At 43.8% G+C, this 19,890-nt stretch overlaps 1 protein-coding gene across 3 annotated transcripts in view; it reads right to left on the bottom strand.

The window, feature by feature from the left end:
* Positions 1–7,825, bottom strand: part of pmfbp1 (polyamine modulated factor 1 binding protein 1) — a 578,164-nt gene extending 570,339 nt beyond the window's left edge. For all 3 annotated transcript variants that reach the window (XM_033035745.1, XM_033035744.1, XM_033035743.1), the window contains exon 1: positions 7,598–7,825. In XM_033035745.1, the coding sequence (XP_032891636.1) occupies positions 7,598–7,706 (109 nt within the window). In that variant the 5' untranslated portion in view covers positions 7,707–7,825. The remainder of the gene's footprint in view (positions 1–7,597) is intronic.
* Between the last annotated feature and the right edge of the window lie 12,065 nt (positions 7,826–19,890).

The following is a 19,890-nucleotide window of genomic DNA, read 5'->3' on the forward strand; positions in this document are numbered from 1 at the left end:
ACTCGCTGCATCCCTACAGGCACATTAATCTCAGCAATACAACAAATAAATATTTAATAATTGTCTGTCATTCTACATAAACCAGACCATAATAGTGCATGCCAAAGTACATAGTGCAACCTCAGTGCAAATCTATAGAGTTTGGTGCTAAGGCAAGGTTGTGGTTAAGATTTTGCAGGTTCGTTCAAGAGCCCGGTGATTGATGTGAAGAAGCTGTTCTTGAAGCTGGAGTTAACGGTTTTCAGGCTCCTGCAGCTTATTGCAGATGGTAGCTGCAAGATGAGAGTGTGACCTGGGTGATGTGGGTCCATGATATTAACTTCCTTCTTGAGGCAGCACTTCCTAATGTTCCCTTTGATGTTGGGATACCAGTAATAGATTGGGCAACGTCAAAGGTCAAGAGTGGTTTATTGTCACATGTACCAAAACAATTAATTTGTGTATTCATTCAGGTCCGTTGCTGAATATTTGAACATTGACCAATCCATCAAGTCCAAACAATCACAAAGTTGCACCTCTGCCTCCCGTGTCACTTCAGCACTATCCTCTCCACCGGAAATATGCTCTTCCATTGCTGCATATGAGCAGGAAGAAGAAGTGCAGCCAGGCGGTCTGCTTTTCCAAAGTGGGGTGAGGAATGGAGCAAGAGACAACCTTGATGGTGGAGCAGCAGTGGTCGAGATTGGTTGATCCTCTGGTGTTACATGACAAGTGCTGATGGTGGTTTGGAAAACTCTTCTTCAAGCTAACCTTGTTGACGTTCCCAGCAATGATGGAGACGACATTGGAGTACGCTGGCTGGGGTGAAATGTAGACTGCCGTCATGAGAATGGAGGCAAATTTCCTTGGGAAGTAGAAGCCCCTTCACTGCTAGATGTTTCAGGTGGAGTGTGAGCACGGGTTGGACAAGACCACCCCGTTGGAGCCCTCCTTTAATCCAATGACACGCTGGTCCATGTGATAGATCGAGAAACATTTGGGCTGGATGCCAGAGTCTGGAGACCTGGGGGCAAGTGATGTCTCTATGAAACAGAATATGCAACATTCCTTCGTGTCTCTTTCCTTCTCTCCAGAGATGCTGCCTGAATCGCTGAGTTACTCCAGCATTTTGTGTCTACCTTTGATTTATACCAGCATCTGCGGTTATTTCCTACACATTCCTTCATGTCTCTTTGGCAATACACAATATTTCCTCATGTCCCATCAAGTACCTATCTTTGCCAACCCCTTTTATTAGCACTTAGTCCGTCGCCCCCATCTCAGGCAACACTCTGGTAATATCACTGCTGCACCCTCTCCAACGTCAATATCTTCTTGTTGCATTGGGACAACCAGAAATGTACACAGTACTGCAGCTATGGCCCAACTAATGTTTTGTATAGTTGAACTATAATCTTGTTGCTCTTGTATTCTATGCCTGGGCTAATTAAGAAAAGTATAGAAACATAGAACATAGAACATTATCCTATATGTGACTTTGTAACTTCATCTACCCATGTTGATATTTTTTTTAAATTCTTGAACTTGCAGATTAGGGTCATCTGTTCATCAATACTTCAAGGACCCTATCATTTATTGTCCTTATTAGTCCTCCAAAGTTTGTCATTTCACACATAAGATTAAATTCCATCTACCATTGCTCTGCCCATTTTACCAATTGATTAATACAATCCTGTAGTCTTTCCTTTTCATTGTTAACAACACCAATCTTCGTGTTCTCTGAAAAATTACTATTATCTCCAACATTCATATCAAAATTGTTTATATATATATATAAATAACAGCAAGGGTCTCAACATTGACCTATACGGCACATCACTGGTCACAGAATTCCAATCACAAAATCAACCTGCCACCATCACTTCCATTCCTATTACAAGTCAATTTTGGATTTAATTTGCAAACTTGCTCTGAATCCCATGTGCTGTGTTCTTTTCAAGGTGTTGTTACTCATATTTCGCTTGGGCAGCTTACAACCCAGTGGTATGAAGATGATTTCTCTAACTTCAAGTAACCCTTGCTTTCCCTCTCTCTGTCCATCCCCCTACCTAGTTTTCAGACTAGTTTCACTGTCCCACTGATACATTTTACTGATTGTATGCCTCGTTGTCACTTTCCCCTCAGCTAACAATGAACTATTCTACATTTTCCTTGATCAGCTTCCCCTTGACTTGTGTTTTCACACCTTACCCTTTCTTATCTGTCTCCCTCCCCCAACTCTCAGTCGGAAGAAGTCTCAACCCAAAACGTCACCCATTCCTTCTCTCCAGAGATGCTGTCTGTCCCACTGAGTTACTCCAGCATTTTGTCTCTATCTTCGGTGTAAACCAGCATTTGCAGTTCCTTCCTACACACTGGCTGGATCCCCTTTGTAAGTAGCTAATTTCTTAGTTAGAGAACAACAACTAGCCCAGTTCAATTGGTGTTGAGGCTCCAAACCAAACAGTCATTGTTATCTTTGCCGTCAGTCACAAAATACTTCATCTTATAACCCTATAATAGATAGCAGCTTTACCATTCAGGCCTCTCAGTGACCCAGTGAACCAACAGGCTGGAGGGATATGATGTGCTATTAAGGAGACCAGCCATCAAATAGAATGACAATTACTACTCAGGTTTTCATCAATGTACCTTATGTCAGTATGAAAATAATTTATAGCATTAATGAGAACATCCAGGAATAATAATGATTGCATATATGGAAAAAAATGACCAATTTGCTGAATGAGATGAACACTCAACCAAGGATCACAATCACAATCACAATAATACTTTATTAGCCATGTATGTTTTGCAACACGAGGAATTTCATTTGCCAAGTCAGTCATACAAATAAAAAGCAACAGAACACATTTTAACATAAACATCCACTACAGAGACTCCATGTTCCTCACTGTGATGGAAGGTGAAAAAATCCTCAGAGTATTCACATTTCTCAAGAGTACCCTAGGCAACTACCAATTATAAAGCAAGATGATCTTGGTAATTCATATGAGATTTGCCAATTTTTGTTGGAGCTAACCTCAAGTTTACAATCTTCTAGCCTAGATTATTCAATTACAAGATGCTACAAGACCATCATTTGATTTATTTTTTCCCCAAATAGTAAGATGAAAATGACTATTTCCATTTTCTAGATCTACGCTTGACTTTGTCTTCTATCATTGTGGCACCATTGCTACTGTTTGGACTATTAAAAAAAAAATCACCAACCACCTGCTAAAGGGCCTGTCCCACTTTTACGACCTCTGCCGAGTTTGCCCTTGACTCATACTCGCAGCATAGTCGTCACAAGTTCGTAGGAGGTCGTAGCAGGCCGTGATGCCAGTCATAGGTACTAGTGGCATCAAGTAGGTCGGGGCGTTTTTTCTAGCCTGATGAAAAATGTCCACAAGTAAAAAAGGTCGTGAATTAGGTCTTGAAAAAGTGGGACAGGCCCTTAAGACTTCTTCAATAACATCACTCAAATTCATTACGTTAACTGCCTGCAATTACGTATACTGATCCAAGTTACACATCATTTAGATTTGGTTACATGTTGTTCCTTCATTGCTGACCGAACATGTTCTGATATCTTTCACAAAACATCGCTCAAAAGAACTGCAGCACTTCAAAAGGCAACCTGTTATCATCGTCAAGGACAATGGTTTAAATGCTGATTTTGACAGAGAAGTCACATTCTGTGGAGAATAAAAACTCAAAATCTTTTCATACATACTGAACTTGTACATGTCAAATTGTATTAGACATTACATAGTAATCATTCATTCACATGTATATTGTTGCAATCATAAAGAAACCTTACCGACATCTCTACTTCCTTGTAGGGTCCTGACCCGAAATGTCACCTATCCATTTTCTCTGGAGATGCTGCCTGATCTGCTGTATTACTACATCATTGAGTGTCTATCTCAACTTCCTTCAAAGATTGAGGAGATCTGGCATATCGTCAAATACTCTACTGAATGTCTACAACATCTACTGCATTTTGACCAGTTGTACAACAGCCTGGATTGGCACCTGACTTGAATGCCCAAAAAGGTAGGAGACTGCAAAAAGTGGTGAACATTTCCCAGCCCATCACAAGTACTGACCACCCCTACCACACCCCCACCCCTCCTCCTCTATGGAAGGCATCTGCAGGAAGAGCAGCCTCAGAAAGTCAACTATTGTAATTTAGTTTATTTTACTTGTTAAAAGTACTGAACATAAACAACAGATTTATCGATTAGGCCCTTATAATTTAACAACAATACAAATTTGCATGGATTATTGACTGTTTATTCTGAAATATATGCATGTGTTATATATTAATATACATTATCACATTCAAATCAAGACTGGAGTGTTTATCTGTTACATGCACCGGATATGAACTGGATCAAATAAATTATTACTTGCTGCAGCTTCACAGGAAACAATGAACCTCTTACTTGCTGTAGCTTTACAGGCATAATAGGTGCAACAACAATAATACATAAAAACGGTTATCCTTTGTAAAGTAGGCCACGGTATTGAAAACACCCAAAGTAGGTAGAGTAACCATAGTAGTGCAAAGTCCATAGTGGTTCAACAGGTTGTGGTTTAGGCTGTGCAGGGTGATTTGAGAACCTGGGATGGGAAGAGGCTGCTCTTGAACCTGGAGATAACAGTTTTCAAGCTCCTGTGCCATCTTCCCAATGCTAACAGCTGGAAGAGAGTGTGGCCAGGGTGGTATGCAGTAAGCAAGAATATATATTGTTCCAGTTCACATCTGGTGCATATAACAGATAAACACACTTGACAATCTTGATTTTGAAGATTAAAATCTTCAAGATTCAATTAACATAACACACACAATACATTTGAGAATAAACAGTCAACAACCCATGCAAATCTTTGTTGTTGTCAAATTATACTAGCCTAATAGATAAATCTAATAAAATAAATTAGTGCTACCCAACTTCTTCTTGACCTTCATAAATGGTGTTTTGGCTAAATTCTCGATCACTGAAAATATTCAGCCAACCATTATCATTTCTCCCTTTAATAACTCTTACATAAGAAATCACATCATACAATAATTTCATACAGAAACAAGGGATACAAATGTTTTAAGTGCCTTACAGATATTATGTCATAAGGTCATATGTGGTAGGAGCAAAATTAGGTCATTCGACCCATCAAGGCTGCTCCGCCATTCAATCATGGCTAATCTATCTCTCCCTCCTTATCCCATTCTCCTGCCTTCTGCCCATAACCCTTGACACCTGTACTAATCAAGACCAGGTTCTTCAAATATAATTCCTTATCATTTGTTGCAAATATATATATCACACAAGATCTTATTTCCACATACCTCGACTCCATCCAATCCCCCCTGGTCAAATCCCTCCCCACCTATTTCCAAGACATCTCACACACTCTTCGTCTCCTCCATGACCAGTTTTCGAGGCCCCCACTCCCTCATCTTCACCATGGATGTCCAGTCACTCTACACCTCCATCCCCCACCAGGAGGATCTTAAAGCCCTCCATTTCTTCTTTGACCGCAGAACCAACCAATCCCTGTCTACAAATGCTCTCCTCTGCCCAGCAGAGCTGGTCCTTCCCCTCAACAACCTTTCCTTTGACTCCTCCCATTTCCTCCAAATCCAAGGCGTAGGTATGAACACGCGCATGGGCCCCAGCTCTGACTGCCTCTTTGTAGGGTACGCCAAACAATCCTTGTTCGAGGCGTACCGTGGCCCTATCCCCAAACTCTACCTCCGCTACATTGACGACTGCATTGGTGCTACCTCCTGCACCCATGCAGAACTCACTGACTTCATCCATTTCACCACTAACTTCCATCCGGCACTCAAATTCACCTGGACCATTTCCGACATCTCCCTATTGTTTCTAGGCCTCACTATCTCCATCGCAGGTAACAGACTACTGACCAACATCTACTACAAACCCACTGACTCCCATGGCTATCTTGATTACACTTCTTCCCACCCTGCTTCCTGTAAGGACTCTATCCACTACTCCCAATTCCTCTGTCTACGCCGCATCTGCACCCAGGATGAGGTGTTCCAAACCAGAGCATCGGAGATGTCCTCATTCTTTAGGGAACGGGGGTTCCCCTCTTCGACTATAGATGAGGCTTTCACTAGGGTCTCCTCTATATCCCGTAGCTCCGCTCTCACTCCCCATCCCCCTACTCGTAACAAGGACAGAGTCCTCCTTGTCCTCACCTTCCACCCTATCAGCCGTCACATACGACAGATAATCCTCCGACAGTTTTGCCACCTCCAACGGGATCCCACTACTGGCCACATCTTCCCATCTCCTCCCCTTTCCGCAGAGACCGCTCCCTCCGAAACTCCCTGGTCAATTTGTCCCTTCCCACCCAAACCACCACCTCCCCTGGTACTTTCCCTTGCAACCGCAGGAAATGCTACACTTGTCGCTTCACCTCCCCCCACGTCTCCATCAAAGGACCCAAGCAGTCTTTCCATGTGAGGCACAGGTTCACCTGCACCTCCTCCAACCTCATCTATTGCATCCGCTGTTCTAGGTGTCAACTGCTCTACATCGGTGAGACCAAGCGCAGGCCAACCTGATCTCTCGGTGGCTCAGCACTTGAACTCCCCTTCCCATTCTGAATCCGACCTTTATGTCCTGTGCCTCCTCCATGGCCAGAGTGAGTCCCACTGCAAATTGGAGGAGCAGCACCTCATATTTTGTTGGGTAGTTTACACCCCAGCGGTATGAACATTGACTTCTCCAATTTCAGGTAGTCCCTGCTTTCTCCTTCCTCCCTCCTCCCCTTCCCAGCTCTCCCACAGCCTACTGTCTCCGCCTCTTCCTTTCTTCTTCCCGCACATCACCCCCACATCAGTCTGAAGAAGGGTCTCGACCAGAAACGTCACCTATTCTTTCGCTCCATAGATGCTGCCTCATCCGCTGAGTTCCTCCAGCAATTTTGTCTATCCCAAAGGAAACTTCTTGGAGGTCATCACGTCTTTACTATTGCTCTGCAGCTGGCCCATTGTATAAAGTAAAGATGCCCTTATTATGAAAATAATGCTTCACCAAGTTTTTAAATAGGTAATAGTTCCGGTAGATATCCGCTATTCTATTTGTATAATCATGAAATCATTTGTTATGTTTAGGAAGAAAATGTGTTTATAATACGAATCAAGCCCTTTGATTTCAGATTAACAGTTAATCAACAAATAACACAAATCAGAAGCTGGACACAAAATGCTGGAGTAACTCAGCGGGTCAGGCAGCATCAAAGATTATAGAGGTGCGCTCCTCTATAATCTTTGGGCAGCATCTCTGGAGAAAAGGGAGAGGTGACGTTTCGGGTCGAGACCCCTCTTCACACTGCCAAAAGACCGCATGAAGAAGGGTCTCGACCCGAAGCGTTACCTATTTCCTTCTCACCAGAGATGCTCTCTAGACCCACGGAGTTCCTCCAGCATTTTGTGTCTACCCTCGGTGTAATCCAGCATCAGCAGTTCCTTCCTACACATAAATCAGAACATTGTTTTTACAAACGGTTTACTCGTATACAGTTTACCGTTGTATGCCTTTTTTGTATTTTCCGTTTTTTATTGCTGTCTCACCTGTACCGAGAAGGCCAGGAGATGCTCCAGTTCTCCCGCTTTGGCCTTCTTCAACTCCCGCCTCAGCATCTCTGCCCCACCGCCGGTTGACGTTCGCACTCTGGGACATGACACCACTTCTCTCACACAGTCCGGGCTGTGGGATTTAACAGCGACGTCCAAAACTTTGAGGAGACCGTTTTGACGGAAGGGCTTGCGGTAATAAGCGACCCGCTCTGTGAAAGGCATCAACTCCGCTCAAACTGCAGTTTGTGTTTGCCTCTGCAACCTGTCGACGCCATTTCACGCCTCGCCATTGGCCGCCGCTGAAGCCCGGGCGACCACGGCCGGCGCGATGACGTCGGTGGGAGGGACGCAGCCTGACTGACGCGTCCCCCGGCGAACCAGGAGCGGGTACTGGAAAGGACGCATCCAATCATGAGCGAGGGGAGGCGGGACCAAGCGCTCGCTGGGCAACAGAAGCGTCTCCTTCACTTGGCCGTTTGGAAAGGAGGAGGAGTAGCTCTTAAGGCATATAGTACAGGGGTTATTTGTGACTTCACTGTAAATGTACATCAGTCATTTTTGATTGGTAAGGGGTATCTTATCGTGCTGCTGCAATTTCTTAAATAGAATAGAATTTCTTGAGATAGGAAATGGAATTTAGAAGGATGAGAGGAAATCTAAACATATGAATTTACTAGACTAAGTGGGACCCGTTGGGTCCCAGCATCACACGTGAGGGCTGGTCACCAACGCAATATTCCACCTCTCCACCAATTCCAATATTGCTCGCCAATGGGGGGGGGGGCTTTCTGTTGCGCTAGTATGGGTGTTGTGGGCTGAAGGTACTGGTTTCCAGAGGGCTAGTATAGACATTGTGGGCTGAATGGATTCTTGGGCTGGCAGCCGACTGTTGCAACGATTTTAAAAGCCAAGCCAAGGCAACCAAAATTCATTTTGTGAACACAAACTTGTTAAAAAGGCGAGGCAAACAATTGGGCAGCAGCCACCCGACAACCAAAATTCATTTTGTGAACACAAACTTGTTAAAAAGGCGAGGCAAACAATTGGGCAGCAGCCACCCGACAACCAAAATTCATTTTGTGAACACAAACTTGTTAAAAAGGCGAGGCAAACAATTGCGCAGCAGCCACCTGACAACCAAAATTCATTTTGTGAACCCCAACCTGTTAAAAAGGCGAGGCAAACAATTGGGCAGCAGCCACCCGACAACCAAAATTTATTTTGTGAAAACAAGCTTGTTAAAAAGGTGAGGCAAACAATTGGGCAGCAGGCACCTTACAGCCGCATCGAGGGGACTCACTGTGGAGTAGATGTGCGTTCAGTGTTATTCGCAGCTCAGAGAGCCGTGACCCTCTCGCTTCCTGGGTCTGGCAGAGACTGAGTGAGGGACTACACTTCCAGGTTTTATAGTCCCTCCCACCAGCGGGGGCAGCAGAGAGAATGGGGAATTTTTTTTAAACATTTATATCTCTCTGATTTTTCATCAATGGGAAAAATCCTCCAGTCCCAGAAGGCGGAGGAGGGCTCTGAGCGAGGTGGCCAAAAATTACGCCCATAGGTGGTGGCGTTCTCTCGGAAATCGCACCACAGTGGGCCAAAAGCGGTCAAGATCAGACTTTTAGTAATACAGAATTAAGGATTTTGACACGCTCGAGGCAGGAAACATGTTCCCGATGTTGGGGGAATCACAGGGGCCACAGTTTAAGAATAAGGGGTAAGCCATTTACTTTTTCACACAGAGGGTTGTGAATCTGTGGAATTCTCTGCCTCAGAAGGCAGTGGAGGCCAATTCTCTGGATGCTTTCAAGAGAGAGTGAGATAGAGCTCTTACAGATAGCAGAGTCAGGGGATATGGCGAGAAGGCAGGAACGGGATACTGATTGTGGATGATCAGCCATGATCATTTTGAAAGGCAGTGCAGGCTCGAAGGGTCGAATGGCCTACTCCTGCACCTATTGTCTATTATCAATTGTTGGGTGACGGTTTGGGAAAACTGTAATTGGACAAGATACCAAAGAAACTTCGCTGGAACGATTGGTGAAAGAGTCTCCTTATTTACTCCATCACTTTGATTCCATGTATAAACCAATGACCAGAAAATGAATTGGAGCAGCCATATCTATATTACTAAAAGTCTGATCTTGACCACTACTGATCCTGTTGTTCTGTATATTGATTTTTTTTAAACGCTGCTACTTATGGCTGTGATTTTTGGCCATCTTACTCAGTCCCCCTCCGCTGCACAGGACAAGAGGATTTTTCCTATCTATGAAAAATAAAAGTTATTAGTGTTTAAAAAATGTTGAGATTCTCTCTCCTGAAGGCCACGCCCCTTCCGGAGGGACTATAAAACCCAGAAGTGTTGAGTGCCTCAGTCAGTCTCTGCAAGATGGGGGAGCGAGAGGGTCACGTTTCTCAGTCTGAGCTGTGAATACAACTGAACACATGTCTACTAAACTGTGAGTGGTTTTACTGACCTATCAGTGCCCTTAATGTGTTTTGAAAATATAGTTTGGAAATGTTAAAGCTGTGTTGCCTTTGGTTTGGAAATGCTAAAGCTGTGTTGCCTAATTAAAGTAGCCTTGCCTAATTAAAGTTGCCTTGCCTAATTAAAGTTGCCTTGCCCAATTAAAGTTGCCTTGCCTAATTAAAGTTGCCTTGCCTTCTATATAATTAAAAGTCTAATCTTGACCACTTCTTGTTTGTGCTTTATATTGATTTTAGAAAAATGCTACCACATACGGCTGTGATTTTGGCCATCTTACTCAGTCCCCCTCCGCTCATCAGGTGCCGAGAATTTTTCCCATCGATGAAAAATGAAAGTTATTAGTGTTTAAAAAAATGTTGAGATTCTCTCTCCTGCCAATCACAACATGAAGACCACGCCCCTTCTGGTGCGAGGGGGGAGGGACTATAAAACCCAGAAATGTGGGTGTGGCTCAGTCTCTGCAAGATGGAGGAGGGAGGAGGGAGGAGGGAGGAGGGAGGAGGGAGGAGGGAGGAGGGAGGAGGGAGGAGGGAGAGGTCATGACTCGCTGTCTTTAGTGGCCTTGCACCCTGCTTGAAATAGTATGAAACTGCACTTGAATTTGGTTAGCCTATCACCCTGCGTGAATTGGTAAGAAACTGCACTTGAATTTGGTGGCATTGCACCCTGCTTGAAATGGAATTTCAAGGAATAGCCGTGAGTCAACTGCCAGCCCACCAGCCGTGAGTGAGTGAGCTGACAGCTCAACAGGTTTGAGTGACTGAGCCGCCAGCCCAAGAATCCACAATGTCCATACTAGCCCTCTGGAAACCAGTCCTTTCAGCCCACAACACCCATACTAACACTCCAGAAAGCCCCCCCATGTGATGCTGGGACCCAATGGGTCCCACTTCATCTAGTATACAATATAGCTACATAAGCAGGTCAGAGGCTAGGAATCCTGAAGTGAGTAACTCATCTCCTAACTCCCCTAAGCCTGCCCACCATCGACAAGATTAAAATCAGAAGTGTGATGAACTCTCCATTTCCCTGGGTGGGCACAACTTCAACAATGGTGGAAAGTTAGATATCCGTGATGGGTATGTTATTGGACCTTATATTTTAATTCCAGTTCTTTGTACATAAATGAAGCCTGTTCTGCTGAGTATTTCCAGCTTTTTCTATATACTTTTTTCTATATTCCGATATCTCTAGCATCCTTGCTTTTGGCCTTGGCAAGATTGGGCAAATCAGGTGCCGCTCTTTTAACTATTTAATGTTACAGATTTTAACAAATTCTAAAAGATCTTTCTCATTGTGTGCTTGTCTTCCAGAATCTATTTCCTTTGATGAACAAAATGAAACTAGCTTGTTTTTAATCATGTGTAGGTTTATTATTGTCAGTAATAGCAAAGTACAATGAAAAACTTTGTTTTGCATGCAATCCAAACAGATCAGATACACTGTACGTAGACACATTCAGTTCAAACTCAAGTATGATAAATAGAGGGAGTAGGAAGATACAGAGTGCAGAATATAGTTCTCAGCATTGTAGCGCATCAGTCCCTTAGTAAAAGTCCAATGTCCTCAATGGGGTAGAAGTGAATTCAACAGTGCCCCAGGTTATGGAAGGACTGTCCTTCTTGACTGTCACATCAACGTGGTTGGTCCACGACAGATCATTGGTAATATTATTGCCAAGGAAAAAGTTTCCAACAATTTCCATATCTGCACCATTGGTGCTGGTTGGGGTATGTATTCCCGAAGTCACTAACAAGCCCTCACGTACGTTGAACAATCCCTGTTCCTGACATACACTGGCCCTATCCCCAAACCCTATCTCCATTACATTGATGACTGCATTGGTGCTACCTCTTGCAACCATGAAGAACTCATAGACTTCATCAACTTCACCACCAATTTTCATCCTGCACTCAAATTTACTTGACCATTTCCAACACCTCCCTCCCATTTCTGAATCTCACAGTCTCTATCACAGGAAATATATTGACTGATGTCTATTCCAAGCCCACTGACTCCCACAACTATCTTGACTACCATTCTTCCCACCCTGCTCCCTGCAAAGACTCTATCCCCTACTCCCAATTTCTCCATCTACGCCGCATCTGTGCCCAAGATGAGGTGTCCCATACTAGAACATCCAAGATGTCTTCATTCTTTAGGGAACGGGGATACCCCTCTCCCATCATAGATGAGGCACTCACTCATGTCTCCTCAGTACCCCGCAGCTCTGCCCTTGCTCCCCCTCTCCCTAGTCGCAACAGAGACAGAGTCCCCCTAGTCCTTAACTTCCACCCCATAAGCCCTCGAATACAACCAATAATCTTCCGAAATTTCCGCCACCTCCAACGGGATCCCACCACTAACCACATTTTCCCATCTCCACCCCTTTCCGCCTACTGCAGAGACCGTTCCCTCTGCAACTCCCTGGTTAACCCATCCCAAACCACCCCCTCCCCTGGTACCTTCCCCTGCAATCGCAGAAGATGCAACTCCTGTCGCTATACCTCCTCCCTCGACTCTGTCCAGGGACCCTGACAGTCCTTTCAGATTAGGCAGGTTAGGCACCTTCTCCAACGTCATCTACTGTATCCGTTGTTCAAGATGTGGACTCTTATACATCAGCGAGACCAAACCTAGACATTTCACAGAACACCTTCGCTCAGCCCGCCTGAACTTACCTGATCTCCCAGGTGTTGGACACTTCATTTCTCCTTCCCATTCCTCCACAGACCTTTCGGTCCTCGGTCTCCTCCATTATCAGCGTGAGGCTAAACGCAAATTGGAGGAACAGCATCTCATATTTTGCTTGAACAGTTTACAGCCCAGTGGTATGAATATTGATTTCTCTCACTTCAGGTAGCCCCGGCATTTCCTCTCTCTCTCTCTCTCTCTCTCTCCCTCCCCCACCCAAGTCGCACTAGCTTCTCAATTTCACCCGACAAACATCTAACATTGGCATGTTTCCTTTATCATCATTACTTTTTTGCATATCTTTCATTGATTGTTTTTATCTCTCCACATCACCGTCTATATCTCTCGCTTCCCTGATCTCTGACCAGTCTGAAGAAGGGTCGTGACCTGAAACGTCTCCCATTCCTTCTCTCCAGAGATGCTGCCTGTCCTGCTGAGTTCCTCCAGGTTTTTGTGACTAGCTCCTTCATCTTGCTGACTTCGAGGGAGAGGTTATTGGCCTGACACCATAATGTTCTCTATCTCCTTCGTGTTCTCTGTCTCTGTCATTTGATAAAACAAACATTGCTCAGACTTCAGATTTTGTTTGAATGCTTTATGTTTTTGAGATGTTTACAGTTACACATCTTGGTGAGTTCTGAATTGGTTTGAAGGCAGTAACATGCCTTGGTTCAGCTTACACAATGTTCTGTCCTTGCATAACTGGGCAGGCTGCAGAATGTGGCCTAGCTATCGCTGAAGAATATTTTATTTATTTCAAAATTTGAATTTAAATTTTGTAGTTCAGATAACCAACCATTTCTCTTTGTTAGAATTTGCTAGTTCAAGTTCAACTTCATCCACCTGTAATATTTATTCATGGTTGCTTGCTGAACTGCTCAGTATTTCAAACATTCCTTTTTTATTTCAAATCTCCAACAAGCACTGTGTTCTCCATTTCACAGTTGCAGTATTTTGTTATTTTTTTACCTCCCTCTTCCCAATACTTGTCAAGGATAGGCCGAGTCAGTCACAGCAGGAATTGCAACCACAGATAAAATATTCTCTCCAGCCAGGAAAATGTCAAAACTGCACCATCATCTCTCGTAGAGGGACGGATGCCAACCACCAACTACCACCCAATGCCTTTGTTCACTATCCTCGATTTTACATATGTCCAGTTATCTCAACTATGGTTAATAAATATACATTTTAATTTCTTAGGACTGCAAGTTAATTGTTTCACCTTGACAACCTTGATTCACTTTCCTCTCTTTAACCTTCCCATCCCTTCAGTTTAAAACATTTTTGTTTTCTCATTTGTCCTTTACTAATAGAGGTTCATTGACCTGAAATGTTATTTCTCTCTCCATAGTTACTGCCTGTACTGCTTAGTATCCCCATCAATGCCTGTTCCTTCGTTTCAGTTTTCCAGCATCTACGATGTTTTGCTTTTCAATTAAGTTCATAGAAGTCACTCTCAGAGATGGCTTCACTGATAGGTTATGTCTTGAAATTGAGTAAGATTAGGAGAATGCAGGAAAATGAGTTAGAGAAGGGAGGAGGAGGGTGAGAAAGACTCATAGCAAAAGGTGACAACTGCCCAGGGGGCAGTATTACTCCCTCAAATATAGGAGGTACAATGTTTCGCCAAAGAACTTGTGCCAGAAACCTTGTAACTGTTGCACCCCTAATTTCAACTTGGATCTCTGGCAAGCTGATTGTTTCTCTTTCACACATTTAACATCTGCAGGTCTGCTCCTGAAATACAAGCAACATCCTACATTTTCTACAAGAAATCACTAACAAATGAAACAAACCTCAAACACAATTCTCCATTTACAGAGATGAGATCTGACCGCTTGCCATCAAAAGTGTCTTGCCCTTTCTCTGAAACTAGCAATCATATTAAAGCAGTAATACAAGTTTTCAGAAAATGCACATTATAATCCAAACTTATGAACTCAATCATGATCTAATGCAGATGAAAATGGATGAAAATTCCATCCTCTTTGTGCCCATAAGTTTCCATCACTGTAGACAGAGCGTGGACTGTCTGATGATAGCATCAAGCACATCTTCACATCTTTCTCTGCTCTTTTGTGCGATGCCTACACTAAGCAATCACTTTGATGTAGTGTCCATTTTATGGCTATTCTGGGCTGCACGCCATTATGCGATCTCTGCCTTTTCACTGTTTGGACAGTACTCTTTGCATTTGTCCTCTGGTGTATTTCTTTGTTTGAAATTTGTTTTAGACCAAAAAATCCAAAGATCCTCCACAAATATTTGCTTTAGAAGACCTCCAGCTTGTGAGTTCTTTATATGAAAAGCTTCAGTGTTTGACATACAACAAGTCAGTAAACGTGTCCCTGTTGAAGATACTTGGCTTTTTCTATGGTGCTACCTGCTCTGATGTCCAGATGTTCAACATGGATAAGGAAACCTTCTCTCTTTTGCTATCTTATTTCTCTGGTAGATTAACTAATTCATCTCTTCTTGAGATGGTGAAGGGATTGGTATTTCTCTTCTGATTCATTTTCAATGGTTCAGTTCTTTCATTTCTCACCCTTTGAGCCATCTCAGCCAATCCATCAGTCTAGTCTTGCATGACTTTCTGATGGTTTGAAAGGAGACTGAAGTCTGCCTCACTGCCCATATTATTTAACCTTGCAGCTAACCTTGCATACAGAGTTCTGTATAGGAGTTTTATGATGTTCTTCTGGGAGATTTTAATATGAACAGGGGATTTTTCAGAAAAATTCAAAATGAAGTCTGGAAAGTTGACATTAGGTATTCCCTTCAGCCTGACCTTTTAATGATATGTCTGAGGGTGAGGATTCAGCCAATGTAGCTTTTCCTTCACTTGAAATGAACTTATTCTTTCCAGAAACCACTGTTGTAGCTAACATTTTTATGATGATAACTATGCTAAAGATAGGATGCCATCAGAAACTATTCACAGTTAGTGTACTTCCCAGAATCTCTTTCTGGAGAAGCTGGACAAAGATACCAATGATCTATTCTTCTGCTGTTTCTTGCCTGAAGGTACATCTTGTTGAAGATCTTGTCTGATTCTTCCTCCTCAGCTTTCACATCTCCAAGCAGATCCCATCATCGCCAGCTGAGTGCATTTTTGAGTGCAATGGTGGACATATTTGCAGGCTCTGTAAATTGTAAATCATTTTTTCTATTTCTAAACATTTTTTCTATTTCTAAACTTTTGTTTTTGTTCCGATACATATTTACTGTCCTTTGTCCTGATTTGTTCCTTAAAGGGTTACTTGAAGTTAGTGAAGTCAATATTCATCCTAGCGGCATCAATATTGACTCCTCTAACTTCAAGTAACCCTTGCTTTCCTTCTCTCCATCCCCCTCCTCCCCAGCCAAGGTACACAAATGGCTGCCCACAAGGGGCGCTTACAATGTTACAACTCCCCCCCCCTCCCATGCCAGTTCCCCCTTTGTTCTCCCCCTCCCCCCCCCCCCCCCCCCATGCCAGGTCCTCTATTGTCCATTGTTCTACCCCCTCCCCCCTCAAGGCAGTCTCCCCACTCCGGGTCCTCCTTTGTTCCTTCCCTTGGCAGCAGTGTCCTCACTTCCACATGGTCCGTCCTTGTCTGTCAATTGGCACCCCCACTGACCACCACACCGACCACTCCACTAACGCTGCCGGGTCCTCTCCAGACACTGACCCAGCCGCAGGCTCTTTCGACTCGCGGCATGCGGGCTACGTCCTCAATTGTGGGCTCCACCGACACAGGCTCCGCCGCAGCGGCCTGCCGAGGGATGCTACCTGTCCTGTTGGTTGGTAGTGATGGGAGCATTGTAAATGAATAGTGAGCAGAAAACACCATTTGAGATGAACTCAGATGAGGAATACATTGTCTAAACACTTATGTACATCCTCTGAGGTTTTCCACCATCCAAAGTTCATCAGCTAAAGATTCCATGATATCAGCTAAAGATTCCATGATCTGTGCCAGTTCCGAAGCAGAGAGAGAGAGAGAGGGGCAGAGAGAGAGGGGACAGAGTGAGAGGGACAGAGAGAGAGAGAGAGAGAGAGAGAGGGAGAGATAGAGGGGCAGAGAAAGAAAGGGAGTTAGGGAGAGGGAGAGAAAGAGGGGCAGAGAGGAGAGGAGGGGGCGGTGGCGGAAGCGTGCCAGAGGGGAGGGAGGGGGCTCTTCTTTTGGTTTTCTTTTTTGGGGTATGGGGTGGGCGTGGTGGCTCGCTCGCGCAGTCTATGCGCCCCCCCTCCGCTCGTTCTTTCTGCGTCTTTTGAATAACCGGGGGGGCTTGTGTGTGGGGGGAGTGACGTCACTCGCAGCGTGTGGAACACAGCATGGAGCAGAGCCATTGTGAGGTCATCAGCCAAAGAGTCATTTTTTAAATTCAAAGTTTTGCCAGATATTTGAACATTTTCATTAATAACTCGAAATGAAGCATGATATTTTCAGAAAAGGTGATTTAGGACTCCAGGGGAAAAATATGTCTACCGGAATATGTAAAGATTCTACCGTTACCGCGTCATTTTTTTCCGCGAAGATGTGATCACACACACACACACACACACACACACACACACACACACACACACACACACACACACACACACACACACACACACACACACACACACACACACACACACACACACACACACACACACACACACACACACACACACACACACACACACATACACAAACACACACACACACAGTGTATTTCCCAGAATCTCTTTCTGGAGAAGCTGGACAAAGATACCAATGATCTATTCTTCTGCTGTTTCTTGCCTGAAGGTACATCTTGTTGAAGATCTTGTCTGATTCTTCCTCCTCAGCTTTCACATCTCCAAGCAGATCCCATCATCGCCAGCTGAGTGCATTTTTGAGTGCAATGGTGGACATATTTGCAGGCTCTGTAAATTGTAAATCATTTTTTCTATTTCTAAACATTTTTTCTATTTCTAAACTTTTGTTTTTGTTCCGATACATATTTACTGTCCTTTGTCCTGATTTGTTCCTTAAAGGGTTACTTGAAGTTAGTGAAGTCAATATTCATCCTAGCGGCATCAATATTGACTCCTCTAACTTCAAGTAACCCTTGCTTTCCTTCTCTCCATCCCCCTCCTCCCCAGCCAAGGTACACAAATGGCTGCCCACAAGGGGCGCTTACAATGTTACAACTCCCCCCCCTCCCATGCCAGTTCCCCCTTTGTTCTCCCCCTCCCCCCCCCCCCCCCCCCCCCCCCCCCCCCCCCCCCCATGCCAGGTCCTCTATTGTCCATTGTTCTACCCCCTCCCCCCTCAAGGCAGTCTCCCCACTCCGGGTCCTCCTTTGTTCCTTCCCTTGGCAGCAACACACACACACACACACACACACACACACACACACACACACACACACACACACACACACACACACACACACACACACACACACACACACACACACACACACACACACACACACACACACACACACACACACACACACACACACACACACACACCCCCACCCCCACCCCCCCCCCCAAGATCAGAGTTTTATAAGTATAGAGATACTGTAGATACTCAGTATATATGCCAATTAAACACTCTTGACACTTGAACATATTTAATGCTCCAGATTTTTTTTAAACGTTAATTTTGCTGATTTACGTAAATGCCTTGGCAATTGTAATGTCCAAACATCTCCTGAACCTTCTCATATAAAGATCTTGTGAATCCAATAATTAGCTCAAGCATGTATGGACTAGGTAGCTGCCTGCATCATATTGGCAACTGCCCAGACATTTTATTCCAGTTGGCTATTAGAATTGTTGTGGAGTAGGCAGGCATGCAGAGGTGATATCATCCAGTGAAGTATATGCAAAAATACTTTATATGATCTTTCATATGATCATTTGGTCTCCTATAGATAGTGATTATGCAGCTCTGATCTTCGCGATGACAATTTAATCATCCTTAAGAAACGTTACTCTTATGACCACTCATAATTCCCATAAAGAAGATTCAACATTAATTGAATGTGCTGATCATCACCAAGTATTGATTGTTCATCGATAGATGGACTATTACATTGATCAGAAAAGAAATAGGGTGAAGACTCAGCACCAAAAGTCTGCCCATTTCAGCCAATACACATGCTTCCACAATGATGAGCCATTTCCTTTTGAGTCCCAGTGTCTTATAACATAAAAACACCCCATACCCAACTGTGCACATGCCAACCATTGAACTCACCTATACAAATCCCATTTACCCTATAGCTTTCTATGCATGGGTTTTAAATATGTGTTCAGATAGTTAAATGTTTTGAGTATATCTAGCTCCACCACCTCAGATTCCATCCAAACCTCCCACCTGTCCTCTTCATACCTCCACAATTCTAACTGTATACTCTCTCAATACCCTGAATAATTTTGTATACCTCTATCATCATCTCCCAGTCACATCTGCATCAGGCTAAACAATGTTACCCAGTCTTTCCTTATAACTGAAATGCTCCAATCTAGGCAACATCTTGATGTGTGTCCTCTGCACCCTCTCCAGCACAATCACATCGCTAGCTCTTTCTCCTTCACATCTTTTTGTTGCTATCCACTTGTACCTAGTCCTGGTGACTTCTGCCCATGATTTGTCCAATATCAACACTTCTTGCTAATTATTTGTACTCCTTGGCATCACTTTCTGTGCTTGTGTTTGAAAGAAAAGTACAAAGTTATGGTGCATTCGGTCTCTATCTATGTGAGCCTGCAATAATAAGCACCTTGTAAAAGGAGCAGCTGATGAGGACTATGTATAATCACAAAGGTAGCTGGAAGCAATTGATAGGATGTGTCCCACGCTGCAGGCTTCAAGCCCATAGCTTTTCAAATAATTACTTTGTAAGGGAACATGTTACATTTTCCCAGTGTTAGCGTTGCTTGATTATCATGTTTTCGTCTTGTTCAAGCATTTGAGTATTTCAGAGAAACAATGTCTTTCACATTGGCACACTTTTAAGCATATCTATATAACTAAAAGTCTCATCTTGACCAGTTCCTGTCTGTGCTGTATATTGATTTTAGACAAATTGCTACCCTAGAGTCCTCCTCCGCTGAGGCAGCCCTGAGGATGTT

The sequence above is a fragment of the Amblyraja radiata genome, chromosome 17 (genome assembly GCF_010909765.2).
Source record: "Amblyraja radiata isolate CabotCenter1 chromosome 17, sAmbRad1.1.pri, whole genome shotgun sequence".
NCBI lineage: Eukaryota > Metazoa > Chordata > Chondrichthyes > Rajiformes > Rajidae > Amblyraja > Amblyraja radiata.